The sequence below is a fragment of the Ursus maritimus genome, unplaced genomic scaffold, assembly GCF_017311325.1.
Source record: "Ursus maritimus isolate PB19 unplaced genomic scaffold, ASM1731132v1 scaffold_23, whole genome shotgun sequence".
Lineage (NCBI taxonomy): Eukaryota > Metazoa > Chordata > Mammalia > Carnivora > Ursidae > Ursus > Ursus maritimus.
Window position 1 is genome coordinate 29,796,494 of NW_024424786.1, and position 27,228 is coordinate 29,823,721.

At 53.0% G+C, this 27,228-nt stretch overlaps 1 protein-coding gene and 1 long non-coding RNA gene across 2 annotated transcripts in view; one reads left to right on the forward strand and one right to left on the reverse strand.

The window, feature by feature from the left end:
• Window positions 1–91: 91 nt before the first annotated feature.
• Window positions 92–27,228, reverse strand: LOC103672331. Its single transcript, XR_571148.2, has 4 exons — window positions 27,113–27,228; window positions 25,664–25,721; window positions 19,791–19,914; window positions 92–525 (listed from the first exon to the last, which is right to left on the reverse strand). It is a non-coding gene; the product is annotated as an uncharacterized LOC103672331 (long non-coding RNA).
• Window positions 14,987–27,228, forward strand: part of CREB3L1 (cAMP responsive element binding protein 3 like 1) — a 35,078-nt gene continuing 22,836 nt past the window's right edge. Inside the window, exon 1 of the mRNA XM_040639012.1 lies at window positions 14,987–15,197. Coding sequence (XP_040494946.1) covers window positions 15,096–15,197 — 102 coding nt within the window. The 5' untranslated portion in view covers window positions 14,987–15,095. The remainder of the gene's footprint in view (window positions 15,198–27,228) is intronic.

Here is a 27,228-nt window from a genome sequence, read left to right on the forward strand (position 1 = left end):
GCGGGAGGGGCAGAGGGAGAGAGAGAAGCAGACTCCCCACGGAGCAGGGAGCCGCATGCATGGATCCCAGGACCCTGGGATCATGACCTGAGCCGAAGGCAGACGCTTAACCAACTGAGCCACCCAGGCGCCCCCTCCCCCCCAATTCATTCTTCACTCAAGTGCTACCAGTGCTCTTTGTGTCCCTTCTCAGGGCCATGCCCTGCGCCAATCCCTGGGGCTGCCTCAGAGAAGACGTGGTCCCTGCTCTTCAGGAGCCCAGTCGAGTCTAAATTCTCAGATGTTGGAGTTCAGCCTGCAGGGTTGCCTCAAATACAGAATCCTCTGGCCAGCACCCGAATACCTGAGGCAATTTGTGTTGGTGGGCCCGGAATGTGCATCTCTTTCAGTCTCCCCAGGTGACTGGTGAGCGTGATCAGGGGCCATTCTGGCAGAGGACTATCCGCCAAGGCGTTTGGAGGAAATCTCATAAACCAGGCGAACCTGGAGCTCAGTATGTGGTTGGCACCTTGATTGAGCATGAAGCTGTAACAAAATAATGAGGACACCTGTCAGACCTGAGCCCAAGGAGCAGTTCCATCCTTGCGGAGCTGAGTGACCTGGGGCAAATTCTTTAACCTCCCTAACACTCAGTTTGCCCTTTTGTAAAATGGAAAGAATCGTGGTGCTTCCCATGTGAAAATAAACATCAGTGCTCAGCAGAGTATCTCTGCACTCGATAAATGCTAGATGTTATTAAATTAATTAAAACTGCCTCGAGGTAAGTGATTCCAGTGAGGGACTGGAGACGAGGTATAGAAAGCGAATATAAGTATATGCTGCCTGGCTCGCAGGGGTAGGCATTCGATACATGGCTATTATTATTACCATCATCCTTACATTCATTTTAGTTCTAGGCTTATCATCTCTGCAAGCTGTACCCGCCACACAATCTTATCCTCCCAGTAGAAATCGTGGATGAAACCATGGACTCCTGGCTCCGAACTGTGGGCTTACTGTCTACCCCTAGTGCCTGCCCCAGCATGAAGGAGGTTTTCTCAGGGTCTTCCAGAAGGATGTGCAAGCAGCAAGCAGGTTAGCATGAGTGGGGGCCTCAAGTCCCTACTTTGGACACCCTGCTTTTTCAGGGGAGCCAGGCATAGCCCTGGGCCATTCGCCCGGCACCGAGGATCAGAGAACTGTGTGGGCCCAGGGCTGCTGGGAGGCCAGAAGGAAGAGGCAGTGTCGCCGTTGATAACTACATTTTCAAGTGTTCCATGGATGGAGCGGTTACCATGGTGATGCTGATGGCTCTGAGCGAAGCTGCAGCCTCTCTTGAGTTGTGAGTCAGGTTCAGCTTTATTTATTTAAAAAGAAAACCAACGCCCTGACCTGTGAAGGACAAAGCAACACGCAGGTAGAGGCTGGGGCGTCCACGGCGGGTGGGGGTGATTCAGCACGCTGCTCGCAGGCCACCCGGGGCCTGACGTCAGTTGGCCCAGCTGGCTACCGGGCCTGGAAAAGTCCACAGAGGTAAGTGGGGAGGCCGGCATGTCAAACTGGCCCAGGAGAGGAAGCACAAAGGGAAGCCACATGGCCAGTTGGAAACCTCTTTAATAGGAAGCAGATCCCATTTGCCTGGCTCTGGCCCGAGGGCCAGACTCCTTCAGGGGACCCGTCCCCACCCTGGTGTGGCAGTCCTCAGGGGCCCAAGGAGAGAGGCATGGGAGGGCCAGAGTCTGGCCCTGAGATGACCAGTGCTGGCTGATCCACCCCCCAGTGTGTATAGGCTAGTGTGCCCTTTGTGTGGGGGAGGGGTGGGGGGGCGGCAGGTTCCTGGAAAGGACCGCAAAATGTCCTCACTGGGGCGATGGGGCCCCTTTAACCAGAAGTCCTGCAGGGGAAGAGGTAATCCTAACAGCACCTACAGAGGGTGGCTGTGGGGATGAAATGTGATAATATTCGCAAATGTTTAACGTCAAGCCGGGCTGGCATGTAGTCAGCGCCGCGTAACTGTGGGCTCTTGTTAACCCTCGCTCAGGCCCTTATCTTCGCCTGCCTGGATAGAACACAACAGCCTCCTAACTCCACTGGCTGGTTCTAGTCTTACTCACCTCCCATCTATTGTCCATACCACAGCAGAGCGGTTTATTGAAAATGCATCCCGATCATGCTATTTTTCTCCCCCCCCAAATCTATCAGCGGCTCCATTTACCTTCAGACAACTCTTCGAACTCCTTGGAGGGGCCTAGGCCTTGACTGATCTAGCCCTTGGCTGCCCTCTCCAGCCCTGTTGCTCACCACGCCCTACCGGCCTTGATAAGTTTTGGCCAGTACCCCAGTGTCAGCGCTCTCCCCAAGGTGCCAGGCTCTGTCGTACCTCCAGGATCTTTGGAATGCTATCCCCTTTGCCCAGAAAGTCAACACTGGCAAACACCTGCTTATCCTCCAAGACCCACATCAAGGACCCCGTGTATGGGGAAATCTTCCTGTCCTCCCCTCAAATGAAGAGCAGGCCACTCCCGCCTCTGAGCCCCTTCGGTACCCACCATGGGGACATTTCTCACTTTACACTGCAATTCTTGCTACCCATTCCTGTGACACCTTTCAGCTTCTTTTTTTTTTTTAATTTTATGTATTTACTTGACAAAGACAGCGAGAGAGACAGAGAGAGAGAGAGAGAGAGCGCATAAGCAGGGGGAGCAGCAGAGGGAGAGGGAGAAGCAGGCTCTCCACTGAGCAGGGGGCCTGATATGGGGCTGGATCCCAGGACCCTGGGATCGTGACCTGAGCCGAAGGCAGACACTTAACGACCGAGCCACCCAGCGCCCCACCTTTCAGCTTCTTTGAGGGCAGCACTGATTCTAAATAATGTCTGTATGCCCAGAACATATGACTGTACCCTAACATTCACAAGGGAGGACTGGGAAGGAAGGAAGGAAGGAAGGAAGGAAGGAAGGAAGGAAGGAAGGAAGGAAGGAAGGAAGGAAGGGAGGAAGGAAAAAATCCCATTTCTAGAAAAGGAAACTGAGGCCCAGATAGGAGGAGTAACTTGGTTAAAGTAGAGTCCTGAAGCCCTCTAACTCCAGGCCCTTCTGATTCCGGAGACCAGGGACTATTCATCTCTTCATCCATCCGTTGCTCACTAAGCACCAATCACCCAGCAGATACCGTGGTGCTCCCTGGAGCAGCCCTGGCCCTCAGGAGCGCGCAGACAGGTGGGCTAGACTGACAGGTATACAGACAATTCCATCACTTTTCACTATGAGCTGGGGCAGAGGGCCTAGCAGCTATGGGAATTCCAGGCACCGGGATTTGGATGGAGGTAGAGGGAGGCCTCTGTGTCTGTGTCTTCCACTCCCTCTGCCCCAACTCTGGAGCCCAGGTTCCCACAGACAAGGCAGACCAAGGCAGCGGCCTCCAGCTGCTGTTAACACAGGTAAACAGATGTATCCAGAGGCAAACGCAGGTAAAGACGGCTGACACGGACGGGCTTGGCCCCATGGGGCAGGACACGCAGTCACAAGGACACATTTGCACCCCTCGACAATCATGTCAAGAGCCATCAGGAAGCAAGGACACAGGCCTCCTGGCTGTGCCTGCACCAAAGCAACGACCTCTGACCTTCACACCTTCTCTTCCCTCTCCCAGACACGGTGCCCCCAGATAGTCACAGAATGAACTCCCTCCTGCCGCTCAGGTCTCGGTGGCTTCACACAGGACACCCCTGAGTCCAAAATGACGGCCCTATACTTCAAGGTACTATCTTCATATTATATGAGATGAAACTACGTGTATCTGACCGTTTGTTTACGACCTACTAGTAGAGAAGGGGAGGAATGTGCCCACTGTGTTTACTACTACACCCTCGGTGCCTAGAACAGTGCCTGGTGCATAGTAGGAACTCAGTAAATTTTTATGAACAGGAATCTATCAATAATCCTGTTTCCTCCCCTTTAAATGATCCCGACGGCACATAGCTATAAGGATTAATTATGTTCTAAGTGGAAGATGCTTAGCCTGCTGCCTGGAACTTCATTGGCAGNCAGGAATGCTGGTAATTTTTTGCGATTGCTGTTATCATTGGGGAGTCGATGGGGGAGCAGTCGGGGAGACAGGTGTAAAAATAAGTCGCAGAGTGTTGTAATGAAACTCTTGCTTCTGAGCCCTGTCTTCCACTTTGGGGCCCAGGTAGCAGCTCTTCCATGTGCTTGAAGATCAGGGACCTTGTGTGTGGGGGAGGGTTTACTGTCAGGGTCTTGCCCTGATGGTCAGGAGACCTCTGGGCCCCGCCTGGGCTGGGGGCAGTGGGCAGAGTCCAGCCCAGGCCTCAGAAACCCTTGATTTCCCCTCCTGGGAGCAGGGCCCACATCAAAGCCAATCTTAGAGGGGCGAGGCCTTGAGATAAATGGAAGATTAAAGAAGGCGCGGTCTCCACAGGCCACAGGGAGAGGCAGCAGGCAGGCGACCACAGAGGGGAGGCCCTGACACAGCCCCAGCAGCAGCCATCTTGGGGGGCAAGAGGTGAGAGGGGGGTCCAAGCCTAGGCAAGTGGAGCCCAGGGAAGGGTAGCTCAGCCTGGGCCTAACCCCCCCCCCCCAACATTACGCTTTGGCCTGTTCCTCCAGTCCATGCCTACTTCTTAACCCTTTCCCAGCCAGGCCGCAGCAGGGAGGCACGTCAGAGGAACCCCTGGGCCTCTCTTCAAGAGAGTTGTTTGGTCATTGGGTTCGGTCATTGGGGTTTGCTCCCTCCAGCAAAGGAGCCTGTAATGAAGACCTCCTGGCCCCAGTCTTCCTCCCCAGGAAGGTCTGTAATTAGTGCAGGAGGCGAGGCTGGGGAAGCTCAGACAATGTCATTTGAACCAGGATGAGACAGGGCTCAATTGCTAGTCTGCACATTTTTTTTCTGGTGCCATTTCATATACAAAACTCCAGCAAGCTTAACCCTTTCCTGCCTGGGCCCTGATGCTGGGGTTTCAGCCTGGCCTGTCACCCATTCCTGTGCCCAGCGTGTGCCCATCTTGCCTGCCCCCCATCCATACCCCAATGCAGGTGAGCTGTGATTTCCAGCTTCCCTAACAGCCAACACGCCATCTGACAATCCATCATCCAACAAGCCTTCGCTGAGTGTCTCCGGATGCTAAACACTGAGGAGAGGGGACTCAGAGGGAAGTCTAGCTCCTTGCCATCAAGACTACATTCCTCTGGGCAGTGGAGGAATGTGGCCCAGAAACAGGTGGTAAGCGATGCAGGACAGGATAGAATCAGACGGTGAGAACCAGCAAGGGGCAGGGAAGGAAGTTGCCTGAAGTCCGAGTGGACAGGATGGGAGGTTCGCAGGTGGTAAGCATTCTGTAAATATGTACCGAGAGAGCCATCTTCCTGGAGCGGAGCGTTTCGGCAATCAGGGTGTGAGGGCTGAACCCACAAGGAGAAGGGAGACAGGCAAAGCCTTAGCAGCTCTGAGGCAGCCCCAGATGGAGACAAATGTCAGAGTCTCCTGGGAGGCAGAAGCTTCTGCCTCCTGTCCCGTGCCCTGAAGCACTCATTCTGAATCCCTGAACTGCAGTTCGTCTCACACTGACGTACAACCAGTCTGATTACAGATCTGAGACCCCACCGGACTTTGAGCAACCTAAGGGCTTTGTCTGTTCACCTCTGATCTCTGATGTCTGAGCACTGAGCCTAGCACTCAGGAGCATTTACTCAGTAAACGCTCCTTGAATAAGTGCCTGAGTTTGGATGGGGGGCAGGCGAGAGGGCCACACGTCGTGCGGAAGGAGGTGTGGGGAAGAATCTACCTGTACAGCCTTTCCCAGGAGGGATGCCAATTGTGGCCTCACTGCCCCTATAAATCACAGCACAATCTCCCTAACATACAAAGAGCTTCGAAAAATCAATAAGACAAGACTGACCACTAATTTTTAAAAGGTCAAAGAATATGAACAGAGTCTACCGAAAAGGAAACATAAAGTGTTCTAGGGCATCTGAAAAGACTCTCAGCCTCACTAATAGAAGAGAAATGCAAGCTGGAAACCATTCCAAAGTTTACTAATATCCTCCATTTGAAAGACTGTAGAGAAATCAGCCCTGTCGTACATTGCTGCTTGGGGGTGTAAACTGATATGAACTAGTTGACAATATCTATCGACATTACAAATGCACATTCTCTTTGACCCAGTAATCCCATGCCTGAGAATTTACCCTACAGATATACAGTGCTTGAACAAGGCTATCATTACAGCATTGTTTGTGATAGTAAAAACTTGGAAACAATCCAAATGTCCATCATTTGGGGACAGGTAAATAAATTATGGTACAGTCATACAATGGGTAGCTGTGCAGCTATTTAAAGGGGGAAAAAAGAATGAGGAAGTTCTTTATGTACTAATATAGGCAGATCTCCAAAACAGATAAAGTAGGAAAAAAAAAGATATAGAACAATATATATAATACACTCTTTAAAAAAGAGAGAGAGATGAGTCGCCTGGGTGGCTCAGTTGGTCAAGTGTCTGACTCTTGATTTCGGCCCAGGTCACGATGTCAGGGTCGTGAGATCGAGCCCCACATCGGGCTCCACACTGAGCATGGAGCCCGCCTAGGATTCTCTGTCTCCCTCTGCCCCTCCCCATCACTCTCTCTCTCTCTCTAAAAAAAAAAGAGAGAGAGAGAGAAATATAGATACAAATGTATAGACACGCACAAACATACACACCCCAAAGAAGAATACCCAAGGAAGTAATCAAATTGATTATATGTTGGTTAAAGGGTGGGAACGTAGTGGTGAAGACAGAGGATATAGGGATGGGAGGTTTATCTCTCACTGTATTCCTTTTTTTAATGTTTTGAGTCACGTGACATAGTATGTATTCAACAAATTCAAAAAGACAAAAAAAAAGCCTCAAAAGCCATCTACCTAGATATTGGGGGTTCTAGGCTTTTTCCCAAGTTGCTAGGTAGAGAGGATCCCACCTCAGCTGGCAGCCCCCCCTTCACTTTCCCTCCCCAGGCCCTGCCGTATTTTCCTGAGGCCGTGGGTCCCCGTCTGCGGTGACTGTCATCCCAAGCGGTTCTTTGTATAAGCTCAGACTATGACATTGGACCAAGTCCCTGTGTGAGCCTCAGGAAAACAGGGCAACCCTGTATCTGCCTCCAAGGGCTGTGATAAGGCTTACATGAGGCTTAAATAAGAAAAGGCATAGGAAAGGCTTAGCATAGATCCTGAGACGTGATCATTGTTATTGTATAAATGTACCAGAGCCACTGTTCATATTTTTTCCAATGTATTTATCGGACTGTTGGTCTTTGTCCTATTGATTTATAGGGGCAATTTATAGATTCAGAAGATTGAGATCCTCGCTGCAAATTGGCAGAGCATTGAAGGGCAACGGGACCGTAATATATGATACGTTGTGAGAGTCATTATTTCTATGATTATGTCTCCTCTGGGCCATGCATGCTAGCGTCTACAGGCATCCCACATTAGAGGCCCTAGGGCTCATCTGGACAGGCCCGACGAACGGAGTCTTTATTCATTGGCTCTATGTCACTGTGTGTCTCTGCCAGTGTCCCCTGGGTTGCCAGAGACTGTCATTCTCCGCTTCAGCTCTCAGAACAACCTCCCCTTCCACTCCGGATTAGACTCATTCTCTGTGCCTTCCCCAGAGGTCCCCAGGTTTGTAGAGCACATGTGCAGTGCCAGCCCGTGTAAGGACTGAATTCACTAATGGATAAGTTAAGGCTTACCCTGGGAATCCCTAAGTCTTCACGCAGGGGCTCCCAGGGGGGAGACAGACTCCAGGTGGACAGGCCCGAAGGGGTGCAGCAAGGGATCAGGGCCCAGAATACACACCATTGGAGCCCCTCACCCTGATCCTTGGATCCTGGGTGCTTGCTTACCACAGAGCTGAGAAAAAATGTGGCTCCCCTGGGCCCACATCCATTCATTTTCTCCAGGGAATTAGTCCGCCCTTCAATTCTGGAGACTCCAGAAATGTTCCTCAGAGCATCTGGAATATATATTTGCTTTCACTGGTGATTGCCAAGGCCAGCTCTGCTGGTTTTCTATTTGTTCTGCTCAGGCATGGGAGCTGGGGCTGGTCCCTGAGGATGGGGGATGCCCATGGCCCTCAAAGTCCTCTCTCTGTGAATGACATGGGATGGCAGCCTGGACATGGACCTGCTCTTCTAGCAGAGAATCCTGGATGAGGGCCACTGAGAGTCAAAGGTTTGAGTCTGCAAAGCCCGCAGGCTCCTCCCAATGCCCCAGAAAGCCCCCAGTTACTGTGCAACTTGGCCAGTCCTAGAGTCTGGTATAGTGCAAAGGTTAAGTCCAACAGATCCAAGATCAAATTCCCACTCTCTTGCTTAAGAGCTGTGTGAGCTTGGACGAATAACATAACCTCTCTGAGCCTCACCTTCTTCATCTATAATAGTAAAAATATTATTGTATTTATACCTTATCTCACTTCAGAGTATATTAAAGGTACTTGAGAAGTCCTGCAGACCATGGAATTCGACAGCTTTTAATAGAGGCAAAAGGATACGGAGAAAGGGGGATAAAGACCTAAGATGAAGAGAGGGCCGCAGTCAGTTTGTGAAATGCACCTCCCCCCATGAGATCCTGTTGCAAGAGATGTGCCCCAGCAAATTCACCTCTGAGCTTTCTGACGGCCCAAATGAAGAAGGAAATGCAATGAGACACAAAATCCAAAGTGGCCATGAGATTCAAAATAGACCCACCAGTCAGAAGCAACCAGCTTCTCTGTGCCCTGAAGTCAACAAGGCTCTCTGCCCGGACCTTCCAAAGGGGGCAAGTCGGGGAGGGGGAGTGGGTGCATAGTGAAGCTGATGTTATCTTCTAGGACTTCTGTGTGTTTGAAATCAAATAAAATGCCTGACGGTGACCCTTGCAGCAGCCAGCACATAGTAGGTGCTTAATATGTGCTCACTTCCTTCCTTCCTTCTTTCCTGCTCGGTCCTCTGTCTTCTCCCAGGTAGGGAGTATCTGTGAGATCTTTCGTGCACGCAGCTGCGAGCTCTTCAATCCTTGGCACCCGCTAATTAAATACATAACCACGTACCAGGCTCCGGGTAAGGCCAATGCAGGAACTGCCCTAAACCTCACTAGATTCTTTCCTGCTGTCCCCAGATCCTTGGTCTCGGAAGGTCTCTCCCTCCCCCCACCACCCACCCTTTTGGGTCTCAGGGCTCTGCCTCCCCTCCAACAGGCCTGTAAACCCCAAGGAACCCCGCTCTTGTGGCTAGCCCCTCATTCCCCACATAGCTTCAGGCTGCTCCCTCCTACCACCGCATTCATGGAGCTCAGCCACGTGCAAAAGCACAATTAATATTCCACTCAGTTTCCCCCAGCCCTGCTGCCTATTGGAAGAAGATGGAAACCAGATTTGCGGCTGCACGCGCTGGCGTGTATGTGCGCGGAGGGGTGGGCCCACTCCTAGGTGTGAGCTAGCGCTTTCTCCCCCCGCCCCCGGGTTTGCACGTGGGCACGAGTGGCAGAAGCCCCCCCCCGGGTCGGTCCACACCTCCCGACACAGGATCAGGCGCCCAAGCGGCGTGGGCAGGCACCATCACACGGCCGCAGACTGCACACTCAGCTCCTGGACCAACGATGCCCAGAGAACACAGGGGCTCCTCACACACAAAGCCCACATTTGCTTTCCGGACAGAGGGAGACAGAATCCTAGCAGCTCAGGGCTGGAAGGATGGGATCTGAGCCATCATCCTGTTCCAGACCCTCATTTTACAGGAAAGAATCTGAAGGCCTGGCTTAACCTTGAGGGTTACCAGTCCCCACTGACCTGAACACTCCCTGGGTGCATTTTAGCAAATTTGCATTTAAATGCTTGATGCTGCCTCTGTGCTTCCTGCTGATGAGCCCCTTCGGCCTCGCCAGCCTTGGAGGTTGGGGAAACTGAGGCATAGGGGCGGGCAGGGGGTGAACTTGGCAAGTGCGGCAGATAATGGGCAGGGTCCAGCCTCTGGACTTTCCATACCCCTGCCCTCCCTCTCAGTCCCATATTTGCAGCTCTGCCGGGCCTAGGTAGGGCAGGATTTGCAGGGGAGTGTCCCCGACAACATGAGGGCTCATGGAGGCAAGAGGAAAGCCTGGCTTTGTTGATTTTTCTCCCCTGACTTCTGACTTAGAAAGCAAAGGGGCTGGAGGCTGGATACCTGAGTGTACGTATGTTTCTGGGGTTGGAGCCAGTGGCCTGAGTTATAGAGGCATCTAGAAGCAGACTTGGTACAGGTGATTCGAGGTAGAGGAAAGAAGGGTGAGTTCAGAGCAGGACTGAGCAAAGCCGGAAGCGGGTGGAGCTGTTCCCCAGGCGGCAGGCAGACAGAGGGCCAAGGGGCGGGCCTGCCTCCAGTCCAAAGACGGGACAGTAGAACAGAAATTCAGGGAAAGCGAAGCTAAAATAATTACCAAGAAAAGTCGCTGGAAGAGAGGCAAGTGTTTTCTTGGTCCTTAAGGAACTTCAGTCTTCAGAGAATTTGGAAAGGGAAAAAATCTATCTTCAAGGTCCTTTTCCAAGGCAGGGTGGCTGGTGATTCACTAGCTGCTGAGGAAGGCCCTGGAAGGCCCTCCCCTCAGCTCCTGCCTCTCCCTAGTGAGCAAACCCAGTTCATCTGGGGTGAGTGGAAAGGGCCCGGGTAAAAAGCCTGGAGGCCCAGATTTCAGCCCTGTCGCTGCCCCATTGAAGCTGGTGACCTAAGGCAAGCCTCCTATACCCTAGGCCTTGGTTTCCTGCAAAATAAAGGAATGGTCATTCATGAACTCTCTGAGCCTCAGTTTTCTCATCTGAGGATTGGGGATGGTAACAAATCATGTTTCAGCGAATCCAATAATCAATACCATCGCTTGTATCATGCAGTACTACGTTCTGTACATTACGAAGGAAAAACAACTACCCGACTGTCACACACCATCGATCATAAGACACTCTCTGATTTCAGCGAGGCTGAAACGCACATCCCAGAATCAGCGAATACGATGCTTATCTCACAAGCTTCTTCCAAGAATTAAACGCGGTAATATAAGTAAAGTATTTAGTGCCTGGCACAACGTAAGTGCTCGATAGATTTCAGGTATTTTTATGGTTCAGGGTGGAGCAGTGAAGGAACCACAGGCCAAGGGGGTGGGGAAGAGTGAGAGCCTGGGTCTGAAGCCCACCCCCCCCCACGGGGCAGGGTGCCACCCCAGGGACTCCACGGCTCGCCCCAGCAGGGGGCACGGGGAGAGCAGCCGGGCAGCCCATGTTAGGGAGTCACAAGAGAACAAAGGGCCCCATCTGTTCCCCGGAAGTCAGCCTAATCTCCAGGATGAATATGTTTTCATTTCTCAGAAGTTCCTGTTAGAGTATGCCAAAGTGTTTTTCCCTTTACAATCCAGGCAAACAAGGCAGGTTTACTTTGGGTGACCTTCTCACCACCACCCAGGGCCTGCCTGCCGAATGTAAATACCCAGCCTTGCACCCTTCTGGAGGCTCCGGGCAGGAGCCTGGAATATTGGAGTGCCAGGCTTCCCAAGCAGGCAGGTTTTTCACCCCTTCCCACCTGCACGCTCCGGCAAGACCCATCCTGGCATAGGCATGCTTAGAAGGTCCTAGGAGAGGACGGGACCCTCTGCGTCATTAACACATCTCCCGTTTCATAGATGTGGAAACTGAGACCCAGAGAAGGACAGTGACTCTCCACGGGTATCAAAGTGGGGCAGTCCCCACCCAAGCCCCCCCCCCTCAGATACACACACACCACCCCTGCTCACAGCTCAGCCAGACAAGGAGCCCCTCTCCCCACCTGACCTTCAGGGTCTGGGACAGGCAGGAAGCTTATCTCTGTCCTTTCTCTCCCGTGCGTCACTGCCTGGGTTGGGATGTCTTTATGCATTTCACTTCACAGTATCACAGCTGCTGGAGAGCAACAACCAGATGTCCCTAAGCCCATAGGAGAAGGGGTTATGGTCTGTGCTTTTCTTGACCTGGATTGCGGGTGTTTGCAGAGCCAATTTTGGCCTCCTTCCCCTGACCCTTCAGATGGAGAGAAGAGGCCTGAGAGGGGCTGAGTTGTGGAAACAGGTTCAGGGAGGGAGCAGACCCTCCCTATTAGGAGAGAACCCAAACTTCAGACCCAGCGAGCTGTGCAATTTCCTCTCCCGAAAATCCGAAAATCCGTAAGAGAAGATACAGAAGGAATGCAGTGCTACAGAAGGCTTCAAGCGGCCCCTCTAACCTGAACTAGCACGGCTCTTTTCAGTACTTGACTAGAGCAGAGCCTCGAGCCTCCCTATGATCCTTAAGTATCAGGCTGGTGGAGGGGACCGGGGTTTCACATTGGTCCTCTCACTCCCATGTCAACGCCTGCCCCTCCCGCTCTTTCTCTTCTACTTACTGTTCCCTCTGTCTGGAATGCTTTTCCCTCCATTTTGCCCCCTTTTACCATTCAGTTCAGGCTTCCGTTCTCAGCTCTCGCATCCCCTCTTCAGAAAGGGCTTCCTTCCCCACTCAGTTGCATCATACTACTTTCCTTCGTGGTCCTCCCACTATCTGAAATCATTTTCTTAAATTTTTTCTGCCCGTTCTTCCCTCATTGACTGCGGAAAAATTCTTAATCACCGCTGTACCTCCAGTGCCTGGTCTAGGGGCTGTTCGTCATGCTCAGTAATGCTTACAGAATGTGTGATTAATCCCCTGCCATTCTTGTCTTTGCTGGACTTTGCCATCCCCTTCATCCCAGGGAAAAAAATGACCGTACTCCTACTACGCGCCAGGCTCTGCACTGCCCATTCCCTCGCTTCTCTCCTCCTCCCCCGCCCCCCAACCCCAGGATTTCTCCTGGGAGATCCTGCCTCTCAGACTCCACAGGAGGTGCCGGAACCAGAATGTCTCCCCAGGATTATTTTCAATGGTTTCCTGGGGTGTTCACCTGGGTAAGAATCAGGCAAGAGAGGACACTCTAATCCTATTTATCTAAAACTATATAATCTTCCCCAATCACTTAAATGGTGCCTCTGTTTCTAATTACAGAGCCGGCTGGGAGGAACACAGGCACAATTTCCAGCCAACCTCAGGCAGAGGGACACTTTTGTTCCTCCTGGGGGCCCGCAGGGACTCTAGCTTGGGAACCAGGACCCCAGACACCTGCTACCTCAGGCTCACCCACCACAGACTGGCGTGTTGGCCCAGCCAGAGACTGCACATCCCCCCCCCCACTCTTGGAAAAGGATCAGCCACATTCTCAGTGTTGGAATGTTCCCCAGTTGGCCAGATGTGAGGAACATACCCATGGTCTCAGCCCCCTAATTCTACCTGTCACTGTTTTAAGAGTTAACTGATTGCTTTTTGGCCCACCCTGACTGCTGGGAGTTGCATTGCTGGCTGAACCAGTCCCTAGAGCGTGGGCTATATTCTCAGCTTCTCAGAAGCAAACTCTCCAGGAGACCTGGGAGCTAATAGTCATGTGACGCCTGGAGGGTCAGCACCTTATTCTCCAGAACTATGTCGACTGGGTCATGAGATGGAGGGAAAGCCACGTGCCTGCCTACCTACGCCAGGCAAGCAAACAGCTTCTATCTCTGCCTCACTGTGTGTGCCCACCTTGGCACTGCGAGCGCAATTTCGGTGACATTCTGGCTTAACTGCAATGACATCTCTGCTTCTTAAAGGCTTTTTGGTTCCTGAGCTAATTAAAAGCCCCAGACTGAGAGGACACACTTAATCCTATTAATGACCTCTGGGCAGGAACCGGTGTGCCGGCCCTCTGAGGGAGTGCCCTTTCTGGCTCCCTGCATTTGTTCAGGTGGCCGCTGATTGTTTATCAGCCGGTTCAAGAGATTAAGCTGAACTTCTGAGCAGGCCACTTAGGTCATGGATCCAGGGGGCCTGGGAGTGTTCGGTGACCATAGGGTGTGCAGCCAGCCACACCTGGCAAGCTCCAGGGCCACTGTTCTTCAACTTCTTGCTCCTCTGAGCCATTAGAGGGACTGGACGATTGATGAGAAGTGGGGTCCTTGCCTCATTTCTGCTGTTCACTGGGCCCTTTCACACACAAGAACGCTGGATACAGTCCTTGCCCTGAAGGATCTCAGAGTGGGGGGGGGGGTGTCATAGACACGTGAGCAAACAATGACAATAACACATTAGACTCTCCGCTGTGGAGGTAAGCACACTGTGTCCCTTGAGTGTATAGGATGCTAACTGCTCCATCCTGCAGACCAGGGAAGTCTCCCTGGAGGAGGAGACCTGTGAAAATCTCCCCATTGAAAGATCTGTTGAGGGGCCCAGGAGATGGAATTGCCCAACTTTGGATTTGGTTCAGGCTCTAGCATAGGCTGGAAGAATGGAAATAACTCAGCTCCCTCGTGAACTTATGGGAGAATGATTGGCAAAGCCTCAACAAGATGCCGAGGTTCCAGGAACACAGCTATTGGCTCCAGGGTAATTTTGCTTCAAGCCCCTACCTTGATCTTCCAGAGAACAGAAGACATTGTCAAGGAAGATTAGCTTGTAGATGTCCCTTTAAAAGAGGAGGGACCGTTCCTCAGGCCTCGCCCTCTTCTCATTAATATGAAATTTATCGTGAATATTGATGTGGGGGCGTGGCGCCTCGGCCAGCTGGGCTAACAAGCCAGGGGTTCCAGGTTTCACAGAGAGGAAAGTGACAGAAGCCGTGCAGAGGGAGACGCAGAGAGAGCAGAGCGCCGGGCAGCCACCCAGTCTCGGGGGAGCGCTTAGCTCCCCCACCCCGGGCTCCCACCCTGTCCGGGGGGCTCCTCAAGCCCTCAGCCCCACTCCCAGGATCCCCATGGAAGCCAGCTGTGCCCCGGGAGGAGCCGGAGGAGGAGGAGTCGGCTAAATGCTCGCGGTGCGCCCGGGGCCCCTGAGCCCAGCCAGCTCCGCGCCGCTGCCCTAAGGCCCCCGCGCCCCCGGCGCCCCCTACCCAGGGCCGCGCCGCCTCCGCCCGCCCCTCCCCGGGGCTTGCCCCGGACCTGCCCCCGCCCGCTAGCCAGCGCTCAGGCAGGAGCTCTGGGCCAGGCGCGCCGCCGCCCTGGAGTGAGGGAAGCCCAGGCGAAGGGGGTCTCCGGAGCCGGCCGCGATGGACGCCGTCTTGGAGCCCTTCCCGGCCGACAGGCTGTTCCCCGGATCCAGCTTCCTGGACTTGGGGGATCTGAACGAGTCGGATTTCCTCAACAATGCGGTAAGATGAAGGGTCTGCGTCCTCCTTCCACCACTCCGCACCCCTCTTCGCGGCGCGCCTGCCCCCCCCCCCAAGGACGGGACTACACAACACTGGGCAGAAGCGGGGGAGGGGGCTCGGTGCAGGGTCCCTGAGAGACACGTGTTTAGAGCTCTGAGATTTGGAGACTAGATCCCTCGACAACCCCCTAGACCCCGAACCTGGACCGCAGCCTCTGAGCTTGCCCTAGTGCGCACCCCTCCTAGGGGCTCCATCCGCGGATACATTGACCTCGGCTTTCTAGGGGAAGGGGACGTCGAGGCGTCGGGGCCAGCCGATCCCTGGATATGAGCCCTAGAGACACCAGTCCTTTCCCCTCCCATGTCTTCTAGCCGTCCTCCACCCACCCCCGGGGTTCCCGGACCAGATTGGGCGCAAAGTGTTGGCGCCCCTTCCTGCGCCCCCTTTAGGACCTCCGTGGCTCCGCGGCTGGTTCTCCGCTGGGGGGCGCACAGGGAAGTGTTCGGAAGACCAGGGACCCGACGCCCCTTGGGGGGCCAGAGTCGTACCCGGGTTCTGAGCCAGTCCTGCAAACTTAGGGGTGCTGCCGCGGCCGCCCCACCAAGTCGGGCCTGAGGGTCCCCAGGGACAGACCGGACGCGCTCAGATGCTCAGGGCAGCACAGGGTGATCGTTCAGGAGGAGGGAGATCTTTCTCCCCATCCCTGTGTCTCTAGGTCTGTTCCTCTGTCCCTCATGTCTCCCTGTGTCTTCGTGACTGTCTCTGTCTCTGAGCTTGTCCTCCTCTTTCTCTCTCTTCCCCTCCCTCCCTAAGGAAACGTGGCTTCTTCTCTCTTCTTCCCTCCCTTCCTCCCTCTCTCAGGCTCAGCCCTAAAGCCCTGCTGGGGGGAGGGGCATGGGCTCCGCAACGCAAGAAAATATTTGGGTTCAGAAGGGCCTGCTGGGTTGAAATGTGGACAGCTTGGGGAATCTGGTGGGATCTCCCATGCAGTGAACTGCCCATCTCATTCTCTCTACACATACACACACACACACACACACACACACACACACACAAAACCACACAAACACACACCCCCATCTAATGGGTCTCTGCTGGCTGGCCTCTACTCGTGGGACCAGGATAAACTTGGCCAGACAAGAGCCAAATGCACAGAGACTCCAAGGATTGGGCATGTTGGACTTCCACTTCAATTGTCCCAGGCTTCTAAACTGATGGTGGCGAAACAAGCCAAGGGACAGGAACCTGAGTCAGGGAGGCATGGGGTGTGAGGTCTCCCAGCCCTCTATTAGGGAGATCTGGGTCGCCCTGCTTTCTGAGGATAGCCCCTGGTCCCAGTCAAAGGGAGCACACTTCTGCACACAGGCCAAGTGGAGGAGGGAAGAGGACTTGAGCTGGTAGTGGGGAGAGCAGCGTTCTAGTCCTGCCTCTTCTTTGGCATCCCACTGCAAGCCCGGGTCTCTGCTTCTTTGTCTATAAAGTGGGGAGAGGTTGGGTCAAGTCTTTATAAGGATGGTCTGGCACAGATCCTAGGAATAAAGTGGCAGGGATTGGGGGTTCTGTACATCCCTCCTGGAGTTGGTAACAGATACTGGTCAGAGGGAGAGGGGTTTGTTGGAGTTTGTACCTGCACAGACAAGGGGGATGGTAGAGCCCTCCCCGCCACCACCGTGAGGTGCCCTCAACAGCTGAGTGGGGCTTTCTTCTGAATGAACTCTGCCGCCTACAGCCTCTTCCTGCTCCTCCATTCAGCCTTGTGTCCCCAGCTGCTCAGCTGGGCCTTGGTCCAGCGCAGGAAAGGAGGCAGGATCAGACAGTGGTATCCAGCACTGGGACTGTGGAGGGAAAGCCCTGCTGGGGAAACTCCTGACCTTGAACCTAGGCAAGGTCAGGCCAGGCAGGGGGAGAGGAAAGGATTTCGAAGAAGAGTGACCAAGAACTCCCAAGCTGGGAATCAGGAGATTTGGTTTTAGCTGTTCTGCCACCAGGCAGCTGGGCAATTCAGGCAAGTGGCTTTTCTTCCTCTGGGCCTTGGTTCCCTCATTTGAAAAATGGAGGTATAGATCCTTCCCCATAGTGGTGAGAAAATTAATTAAAAATTAATGGAGGAAAATGCCTGGCAGGTAAGTTTCTATAGTTAACTTGTTCCAGAAACTAGATGGGGTGGTGGTAAGAACTACTCAGCAACGAGTTGCTGTGTGACCTTGAGCAAGTCACTTTCCTCCTCTGGTACCTCCACTTAGATGTCTAAGAGCCCTTACAGCCAGGACACATACCAACCCTAAGCCCCAACTCCCTCTTCATTCTGCATGAGGGTAGGAAAATGCTTCCAAGGTAAGGGTGGAAAGGGATGGAGTCTGTGTGTTTCTCGGTCTAGGAGATGGAGAACAGGGTATTCACTATCCTTCTTAAAAATCCAGATAAAGGCCATAACGTCACATGGAAAATGTGTGTGCTCTGTTGCGCCACGCAAAAATCAAGAATCCAAAATTCTGCTGCTCACCCTGGACACAACTCTGTAAGAAATACACATTCGCTTGGGCAGAGACAGAATGAGTATGCAGTTCAAGTCAAGTGTGCTTGGAGGGGTCAGGGATGCTTTCCTTTTTCCTTCGATGAAGATACCTTCATGCTGTTCCCAGGTTATCCACGTGATTCTCAGAGACATCCCTCAGAAGGGGCTGTCCTTTCTGCCAGATATGGGGGGCTTCTACTCCCTCACCCTCCCCCACTCTCCCACAGTTCCTGATGTGACCACAGGAGAGCCCTTGTCCCTTGCATCCTGTGATCCTTCAGCCCCTGGGCAGTAGGAGAGAGGGTCTGGTGCTCAGAAGACTGGAATAAAGGACCAGAGGGAGAGCAGGTTGTGTCTCCAGGTAGGGATACTAGGTCTCTGTGCCTCTTGCCTCCTCCTTCTGGCTAAGGAGAGGGGATGACTCCAGTTTCTCTAGAGAGAAATGGCTTTGGATCCCAGAGATGCCCCAACTGGGAGGGTGTGGGGAGGAGAAGGAGGAGGAAGAGGAGTGCTGTTTTCTCAGAGGGGAGCAGCAGGAAGCTGCAAGGATGTTTGCCCAGTATATTCATTTACCTCCCAGCAGTTGGGGAGGCCAGGTGTGGGAATGACTAGGACCCAGGGACCAGCCCAAGGGAAGGGAGGTGTGGGGCCTAAGCCAGGCCCCTAGCCTGGCTTCTCCGGAGCTAAATAGGGAAATAGAGAAAGAGAACCGCCACCACCACCACCCCAGCTTTGGGGGATTAGGGAGATTAGAGAAGTATGTGCATTTGGGTGTTCCTATGTCTGTGTGTGGGCCTTTAACAGCCCCTAAAAGGGGAGGTGTGTGTGTGTGTGTGTGTGTGTGTGTGTGTGTGTGTGTTTCTCTTTAAATTCTCACCAGCAGGAAACAGGACTAAGGGCCAAGGCACTCTGGTCTCAGAGTTAGAATCCCCCTAAAAAAGGATTAATGAAGAAGCCAAAATCTCAGCGCTCCAACTCAGTAAGGGAGATCTCCCCAGACACCTAGCCCTCCCTCAAAACATTGAGTTCGTTTGGGGCAGGGGTCTTTGGTTTTGTTTTTGTTTCCTCCACTGGGACACAAGCTCCTTGAGGGCAGGGGTTTATCTGTCTTGTTCGCTGCAAGATCCCCAGTGCCCAGTACAGTGCTTGGCACAGAGTAGGCCTCAACCAGAGATGGCGAAATGAAGGAAAGGGGCCCAGCCCAGACCCCACATTTTTTTATGGAAGAGGAGAAAGGGTGCTTAAGCCCCCAGCCATCAGGATCCTGCAACCCATACTGTCTCTGAGATTCAGGAAGGGCTGGCTCTCCATGATTCCCAATGAGATGTCATTGCCTTGAGCCATCCCCCTCCTATGGCAGAGACCCCCAGAGCCCCTGGACAAGGATAATGTGTACTTAGTTGACCCACAGCAGATGTGAACTTGTGGCTTAGGCCTCATCTTTGAACAGTGGCTCTAGGACTTCCATCTTTCCCAGTCTTCTCTTGTTCAGGTTGCTCTGGGACTCATGGATCCACACTCATCCAGCTTCAAATGAAGTCTCTCTAGTCCTGACTCAGGGCCTTTGCATATGCTGTTCCTGACATCTAGAATGCTTTTCCTCCAGTTCTCTCCATCCCATCTCTTTAGTCCAAATGCCACCTCCTTAGAGCAGCCTCCTGACCACCTCAAGTGGGACCCCCTCTCATTTTCTGTTTCAGACCTTTGATGTCTTCATAGCCCTCATCCCAGTGTAAAGCTATGTTATTGGCTTATTGTCCATCTCCAGTGAGAAAGCAAGTTCCATGAGAACAGAGACCCTGTCGGTTCTGTTCATTGCCATAAACCTAGCCCAGTGCTGTGGTACAAAATAGGTGCTTAATATAGTAAAACTCCATCATAAGACAAGAAGCCAAGTCCAAAATTTTCAGTCACTTAAAATGTGAAGTCATGTTATTTCAGGAGCAATGAAGAGCAACATTTTTCTGTTGGTCCATACTGTCACAAAAAGCATGACAGTAAAGATCATGGAAACTTACCACATGCAGGCAGTCACTTCTTTACCAGCTGTCCTGCCCTGAGATAAGAGTTTTGCTCACCTTTATTTGAGGTGGGCCCCAGGCAGAGGACAGAGCCAAGTTTGGGTTGCCTTGTTGTGGACTTCGTTCCATTTCAAGGATTTACTGTCTTTGTAGAGAAAATTACTTCAGACTAGAGCAGTCCCTGTAAGAGAAGGGGAGAATGTTTTTTTTAAAAGACAGGCCTGAGTATTCAAGAAGTGTATTGGTAACTCCAGAGGGGTCCTTGGGGTTCTCAGGATCCTGGCCTGGCCAGCCCAGAGGGTGATGGGGATGCTGGATCCCCCAAAATTTTGCCTGTACCCCAATGTATGATGAGGTCCCTCCGGCTTCCCTGGACCAGCTGGGGCTTCGCTTGGTCGTTCTTCAATACATGCAGCCAGTCCTTTAACAAATGGGCACTGAAGGAGCGCTTTCCTGGTCACTATGCATAGCGATCTCCAGCCACTGACAGCCAAGTGAGAGAGAGAAAGAGGGAACCACAGTAGCAGCCCCACGGGGCGCCGGAATGGAGCAGAGCAGGGCGGGCGCCTAAGGAGGAGCGTCCAGCCGAGATGGAGGTCATAGAAGGTTTCTTAGAGGAGGCGACCTGGCACACTCCCTCCCTCATGGCCCCATCCCTACTGGCAAAGGAGTTGCTGGAAGGCGCTCTCTTACTGAGCCCATAGAGGTATCATTGTCCCCTGTGCAGATAAGACAGCGGAGTTTAGAAAGGAGGCAGGGATCCCATGGAGTGAGTCAAGTTGGAGAGAGAACCATCTTCTCTCTCTCTTTCTGGTTTGCACTTTGCTCTCTAGGGTGAGGAAAGTTTGGGCTCTCTGATATCAGAGGGGCCCGCCTTCATTCTCACCCACTGCCATCCTCAGAGCACCATGGATGTCTGGAGCATTCGAGGCAGAGCCAGCAGGTTGCCTGGCCTGTGAGAGCCCAGCAGAGGCCCCACATCCCATCCTGTGCCCTGTCCTCAGACTCACTCTGGGATTCTGCTCCCCGGCTCACCTGGGAGCTTGGACCTTTGCTCTATGTAGCTCCCAGGACTCCTCAGGAGGGTCTGTTTATGTCTGGCCTGGCTACTGTGCCAGGAGAGGAGAGGACGAAGGACAGCTCCGCCTTGTGTCTTCCCCTCCCCATGCCCTGTGCCTCCTGCAGATCCTGGTACAGAGGCCCTCCCGGAGCATCCCTGTCTGGGACCTGGCTTGCCCCTGAACCTCCCTCAAGAAACCAGCTCCAGATGCTGGAGAACAAGCTGTTCTTCTGGAAGTCTCTGCGCTCCAGGGGGCAGGATAGAGGAGGAAGATTTGGGTGGAGTTAAGTCAAGACCATGAGCATTGCTTTGGCTGGAACACTGTGTAACCCCCTCAAGCAGACAAGGGAAAGTCAGAATAAGTGGCAGGACCCTTGACCAGGATGGGGGAAAAGGTAAGGGTGGGGGCGTCTGGTTCAGGAGAGGCTGGGAGGCACAAGATATGGTCCAGAACTCTGACCATCACAGAAAATATGTTAAAGGGATTGATTTCCTTGGAATGTCAGAGACTCTGATCTCCATGACCTAGACATACCATATCACCAATAAGGTCAGCTTGACAACTGGGGCAATAATGGGCTTCCCTGCTGCCGGCTTCGCTCTGCCTCCTCTCTCAGCTCTCCTGGGACAGAGCCCTCATTGCAGCTTCCTTGGCCCTTGGCCCTTGGCCCTTGGTTCTTGGCCCAGGAGCCATTTCACCCATCCCAGAGAGGCTGACACATCTGGGCTGGGCTGTGTGGTCCAGCATAACAGCTGGACAGCAGCAGCTGTCCCCCTTTTCCCTTTCCAAAAGAAAAACAAAAATGAAAGCAGCAGAGGAGTAAGGCAGGCTCTTCAGGCCCTCACGGAGAGCCGGGAGGCAGTTTTAAACCAGCCATTGAAGGGACCTGTTTCAGAGGTCAGCAGGCCCAAGCCTTTGCCCCTGTGTGCCCCTCTGCCTGGACCGTCCTCACCTCTCGTCACCCCATTTCCCTAAACTCAGTTGTGTGACCTTGGGCAAATCACTTCCCTTCTCTGGGCCTTGGCTTCCTCATTGCTGAACTTGACTGAGAATTCTTTGAGAGCAGGAATGTCAGACAATTATTTTTATCTGTTGCCTAGTTATAGCTATAGGGACTGAGTGCTGAGGAAATGCTTATTTATTGGATGGATGGATGGTTGGATGGATAGATGGGTGGATGGATGGATGGATGGATGGATGGATGGATGGATGGATGGATGGATAGATGGGTGGATGGATGGATGGATGGATGGATGGATGGATGGATGGATAGATAGATGGGTGGATGGGTGGATGGATGGATGGATGGATGGATGGATGGATGGATGGATGGATGGATAGATGGGTGGATGGGTGGATGGATGGATGGATGGATGGATGGATGGATGGATGGATAGATGGGTGGATGGGTGGATGGGACTGAGAATTCTTTGAGAGCAGGAATGTCAGACAATTATTTTTATTTGTTGCCTAGTTATAGCTATAGGGACTGAGTGCTGAGGAAATGCTTATTTATTGGATGGATGGATGGATGGATGGATGGATGGATGGATAGATGGGTGGATGGGTGGATGGATGGATGGATAGAAGGAAGGAAAGAAGGAAGGAGTGGGGAGGGGTGATGGATGGATAGACGGGTAGATGAACAGATAGTGGAAGAAAGGACACTTCTACACTTCCCAGCATTAAAGCTTTTTTTAAAGTGGATTATTTTTTATTGAAATAGTGAATTTTAACCTAAATTCTACATCTCCCTTTCACTTTACCATAATAGCCTTTGCTATCATAAAAGAATATATATGATGCGTGCATATGAATTATAAATGATAATAAAATAGATACATGTGTACTCACTACCCCAGTTGAAGAACTAGGTCCAGCTCTGAATATCTGGGTCTCTCAAAGCTGCATGAGTTTGGGGGAGCAGTGTGCTAGAGAGACCCTGAATCCACTGCACTCTGGACAGATGCTGAACAGGCATGTCCTGAGACCTGGTGCCTCCTCCCACACCCAACCTGACCAGACAGCAGGTCCACAGGTTAGATTGCTAATACCTCCGAAACACGGGGGAGCTGAGCCATACCTGAGGTGGGGTGTGATGGCCATTGATGGTCTCCTGCAGTGGCTCAGACCTGGGAGCAAATCTTGGCTCTCACCATTTGTCGTCTGTGTGAACTTGGGACAGGTGCCTGAACCTCTCCCAGCTGATTTTCCTCATCCATAAAGTAAGAGCGTAGAACATAGGGTTCTTATGAGGGTTCTGTTAGATAAGGCCTAGCACAGTGCCTGGCACATAGTAAAGCCTGCATAAATCATAGTCGTTGCCACTGGGTTTATTCTGATTGTTGTTGTCATGGCCTGAAAGGAAGGTCCCCAGCGTTGGCCAGTCCTTGGAGGAAGGCTCCAGCTTCTCCATTCCTGTGATGAGCCCTGGTTGTAGGGATTTTATTTCCCTATCTGGCCTCTTGGAAGCTGGAAGGCTCTTTTGAGTAAAGACAGAAGATGCCAGATCCCGTCTCAAGGCTCTTTCTGGGCCTCAGAAGAGGGATGCCCAGGGATGAGCTACACTGGGGCCCCAAGTGAGGACCCAGTGCACAGAATAGTGAGGAATTTGGGGCCATAGTTTGTACCTGGCTCTGTGCTGGGTGTTGGGGGTGGGGTGTTGGGGGTGGGGCAGCAGAAAATCAACCTTGGTATTCCTTCAGCTACCAACATTGTCATGTGTGCTGAAGAGCCCGGCAGAGTTTGGGTTCAAATCCTGATTCAGCCTCTTACTAAATGAATGAACCTGGGGAAGCTACTTAACTTCTCTGTGCCTCAGTTTCCTCAACTTTAAATGAAGGTACTACCTTATCTTCTGAAAATTGAATGAGACACTATATGGAAGGAGCTACAACAGTGCCTGGGACATAAATATTAGCTATTATTATTATTATTATTATTATTATTATTATTAGGCATACTATATGCTAGGCCCTCTGTGAGGCCCAGCAGAGGGTTCAGGGATGAACTCCATCCTGGGTCTTACCCTCAAGGAAGTAAAAGTTCAGAAGGAGATATGGGTCCCATTATGCCTACTTAGAGTTCAAGGCTTGATACTAACCAGAGACCCAACAGTCTGTAAGGGCTATAGCAGTTCAAGAGGGACATCAGGTGGTACAGGTGGGTGACCAAGGAAGGCTTCCTAGTGGAAGTAGCATTTTAATTGGGCCTTAAGGGATGATAGGAGTTGGAATGAGGAGATCAAGGGTCAAGGCATTCCAGACACAAGGAATGGTATCAGCAAAGGCCCTGGGGCATTAGAGTTCACAGCAGTTTCGAGGAGCTGGGAGTGGTCATCCAACTAGGATGGAGGGAAGAGAAAGATGAGGGTCTCTAACTATAGTGGTAAGTTGAGACACATGTATAACAGACCTGGAATGTCATGCTTAGGAGCTGGGAGTTTCTTCAGCAGGCAGGAGGGAGCCAGTGATAGTTCTGAGCTGGACAAAGTAGTGGTCCCGGCAACTCTGAACTATCTCAGTGCTAGGAGGTCTAGGGTCCATTAGGAATCAGCTGTCAGCCTGTCTGGATGATGAGGGACCCTCCCCAAAGGGAGAGAGAGTTGTGGGCCCTCCCTGAGTCTGGAGCAGCCTGAGGCAGTAGCTAAGCCCAGGTCCCTTCTTCTCTCTGCCTTCCACTCTGTGCCCTGATGTGACTCTCACGCTGGGCCAGGAGTACCAGTTCCCATCAGGCTCTTTCATCCGCAGCCCTCGGGCCAGGCTGACCTGGAGAGGCCCAAGGCAACTCCACCCTTGCAAAGGAACAGGCTTCCCTCTTCAGGGCTGAAAGCTCCAGCCTGAACCGCGTCCTTCCTCCTGGCCCAACCCCAGGGCCCTAACGGGGTTCCCCTACCCCTCCTATAGCTCAGGACCCTCCACTCTCAGGCAAGGCATGTCCCTGTAGGGCCCCAGGGCTCTAGAAGGATCTGAGCCCTCCTTCTGAGGCCAGCCCAGTCTGGCACCCTCACCTCCTTGGCCATCCCACCCATCAGCTGGGACAAGATGCCCAGAGCCCCTTTCATCATCCTCCCAGAGAAGAGGCCCAGCCCTGCCCTCTGCTGCCCCAAGGCCTTCACCCCTTCCTCTCCCAGAGCTGCAAATCAGTTCCACATTTGGGATCTGGCATGCACTATCTGCTCAGAACTTTCCCCTCCCAGTTAGCTCAGGCTCCCATCTCCCCCCCCCACCCCACATGGTCAGCCCGTGGGGTCTGCAGAAGGGGAAGAGCTCCTGCCTTCAGTGACCTCTTCAGAGGTCTGAGAGGGAACTAGGCTGTGGCAAGGTACCAGAGGGACTGTGGACAGGACAGCCTCCCGGGGAGAGATGAAAGAGAAAGGGTAGAGGGGGTGGGGTGGAGGCAGAGCTTGAGCAAGCATATGAGGGGATGAGGGGCTGGGGGTGGTGAGGGAAGGAGCGAGGTAGTTCCCAGCTCAGCACATTCCTGAGACATCTGGACGTGCTGGAAGGGCCCCAGCTGGCCCGCATGGCTGTGGCTCCAGCGTCTCTGCTCTGTGATGTCAGGACCCAGCACTCCCCCTCCTCGCAGAGTCCCACTGGCCTGAGGTCCACCTTGGGGCTGAGTGCCGTGGGGTCTCCTCCCCAGACCCCGCATCCACAGCGAGCAAGAACAAGGCTGCTGAGGGCTTGGAGGAAACGCCTGCCCCAGAGGAGGGCCCAGGCATGGTGGTAGGAGGCCCACACCAAAGACCCAGGGGTTTGCCCATGCAACTGACTCAAGGAGATTGCTCTTTGAGGCTGATGCCAGCCCCTCCCTTCTCCTTGGAAGGGAGCTAGAGACAGAGGCAAGTCTCTGGAAATGGCTGCTTACCTCAAGCTGTGTGATCGTGAGCAAGTCCACTCCCTTCCCTGGCTTTCCGGTTTTCTCTCTGTAATAATAATAATAGGAACAATAATAGCTCCACATCAGTGAGACCCTGCCACGCGTCCTGCATCGTGGCAAGCACTTTACAAATGTCATCATTTGTTGAAACCTCATGGCAACCTAGTAGTTAGAGATCAGTACCCCCATTTTAGAGCCGAGACGGGGGCTCAGAGAGGTTCAGAAAGTTGCCCAAGGCTACGCAGTAGGTAGCAGAGCCAGGATGGAACTGGATCGGTCTGCTTCCCTTGCTCTTGACCATTGAACCACATGGCCTCTGTCAGTAAGAGGGGACAGACCTCATGATGCCAGAATTCTTTTCAGCTTGAAAATGGTGATGATTTTTTTGGCTATCGTGGGGCTCTTCAAGAAGGGCAGGGGCAGGCATTAGTCACACACTGGGTGGGGGAAGGAGAACAGAGGCAGCTGGCTTTGAAGCCTCGGATGGGTCTGGAGGCTTTGGAGGTCCCCTCCCTTGGAGTCCCAGCGAGGTCCAAACCCCGGAGGCTAGAGCCACAGCCTGATCCCCAGCCGAACCCAGGGGTCCCACACCTTCCCTGAAGGGAAGGAGTAAATAAGGAGAGAGAATGCAGCTTCTTCCAAAAATAAAACCCGAGGACAACTCAGACAGGCCGGGACAGCTGAGGAAGCCAGAGGCCGAACGCTGAGTGCACTGGAGAGAGGGAAGAGGCCAAGGGAATTCCAGCCAGAGCCGGGTGGCAGGCTCCAGCTGCGGAGGGCGTCCAGCTGGCCAGGGGCCGGGAGAGCAGCTTGGCCGGGTGGCCATGGGGCTCTGTTGATACTCTGGGGCCTAGTCACACCCCGGGGGCAGCTCCTGCGGCACTGAGTGGGGGACTGTGGTCCCCAGGAACTGGTCTGCCTGGGGCTTAAGAACAAAAAGGCCTTGGGAAAGAACAACCTGGGTACAATAGGCCCCACTAGGGAGGAGCTGAGGGAAGGCGGCCAGGAGCACGGAAACTCTGCCTGCAGCAGGAGCAAGCTGGCACGGAGGCGGAGTTCAGGGCAGNNNGCATTCCTGGAGGCTCAGCTGCAGAAAAAAGCCTTGGTCCATTAACACACTGGCACATTCCTTCATTCACCCACTCATTCAGTCCATCAGGCAGTCACTTGGCAAACACCTGAGCACCTACCAGGTGCTGGGACCAGTGCTAGGCTTCGGAGCTATACCTGAGAACTGGACACAGCAAGACAGAGGCAATATGGCGGGCTCATCACAGGCTACACTAAGGCACTTGGAGACTATGGTAAGGGCAGTAGGGAGTCATGGATGGATACTGAGAGGGGTAGTCACATGAGTCATATTGTGTTAGAAGATTCCTCTTAACGGAAGGTGGAGAACGCTCTGGAGACGGATCAGAGTTCAAGCCTTAGACTTACCTTCATCAATGGCGTATTCACACCACGAGTCAGAAAGCTTTTTGTGAGCAGGAATTGGGATCTGTTCATCTCTGTAGCCACAGGGCTGGGCACGTAGTAGGTGCTTCGTACATACT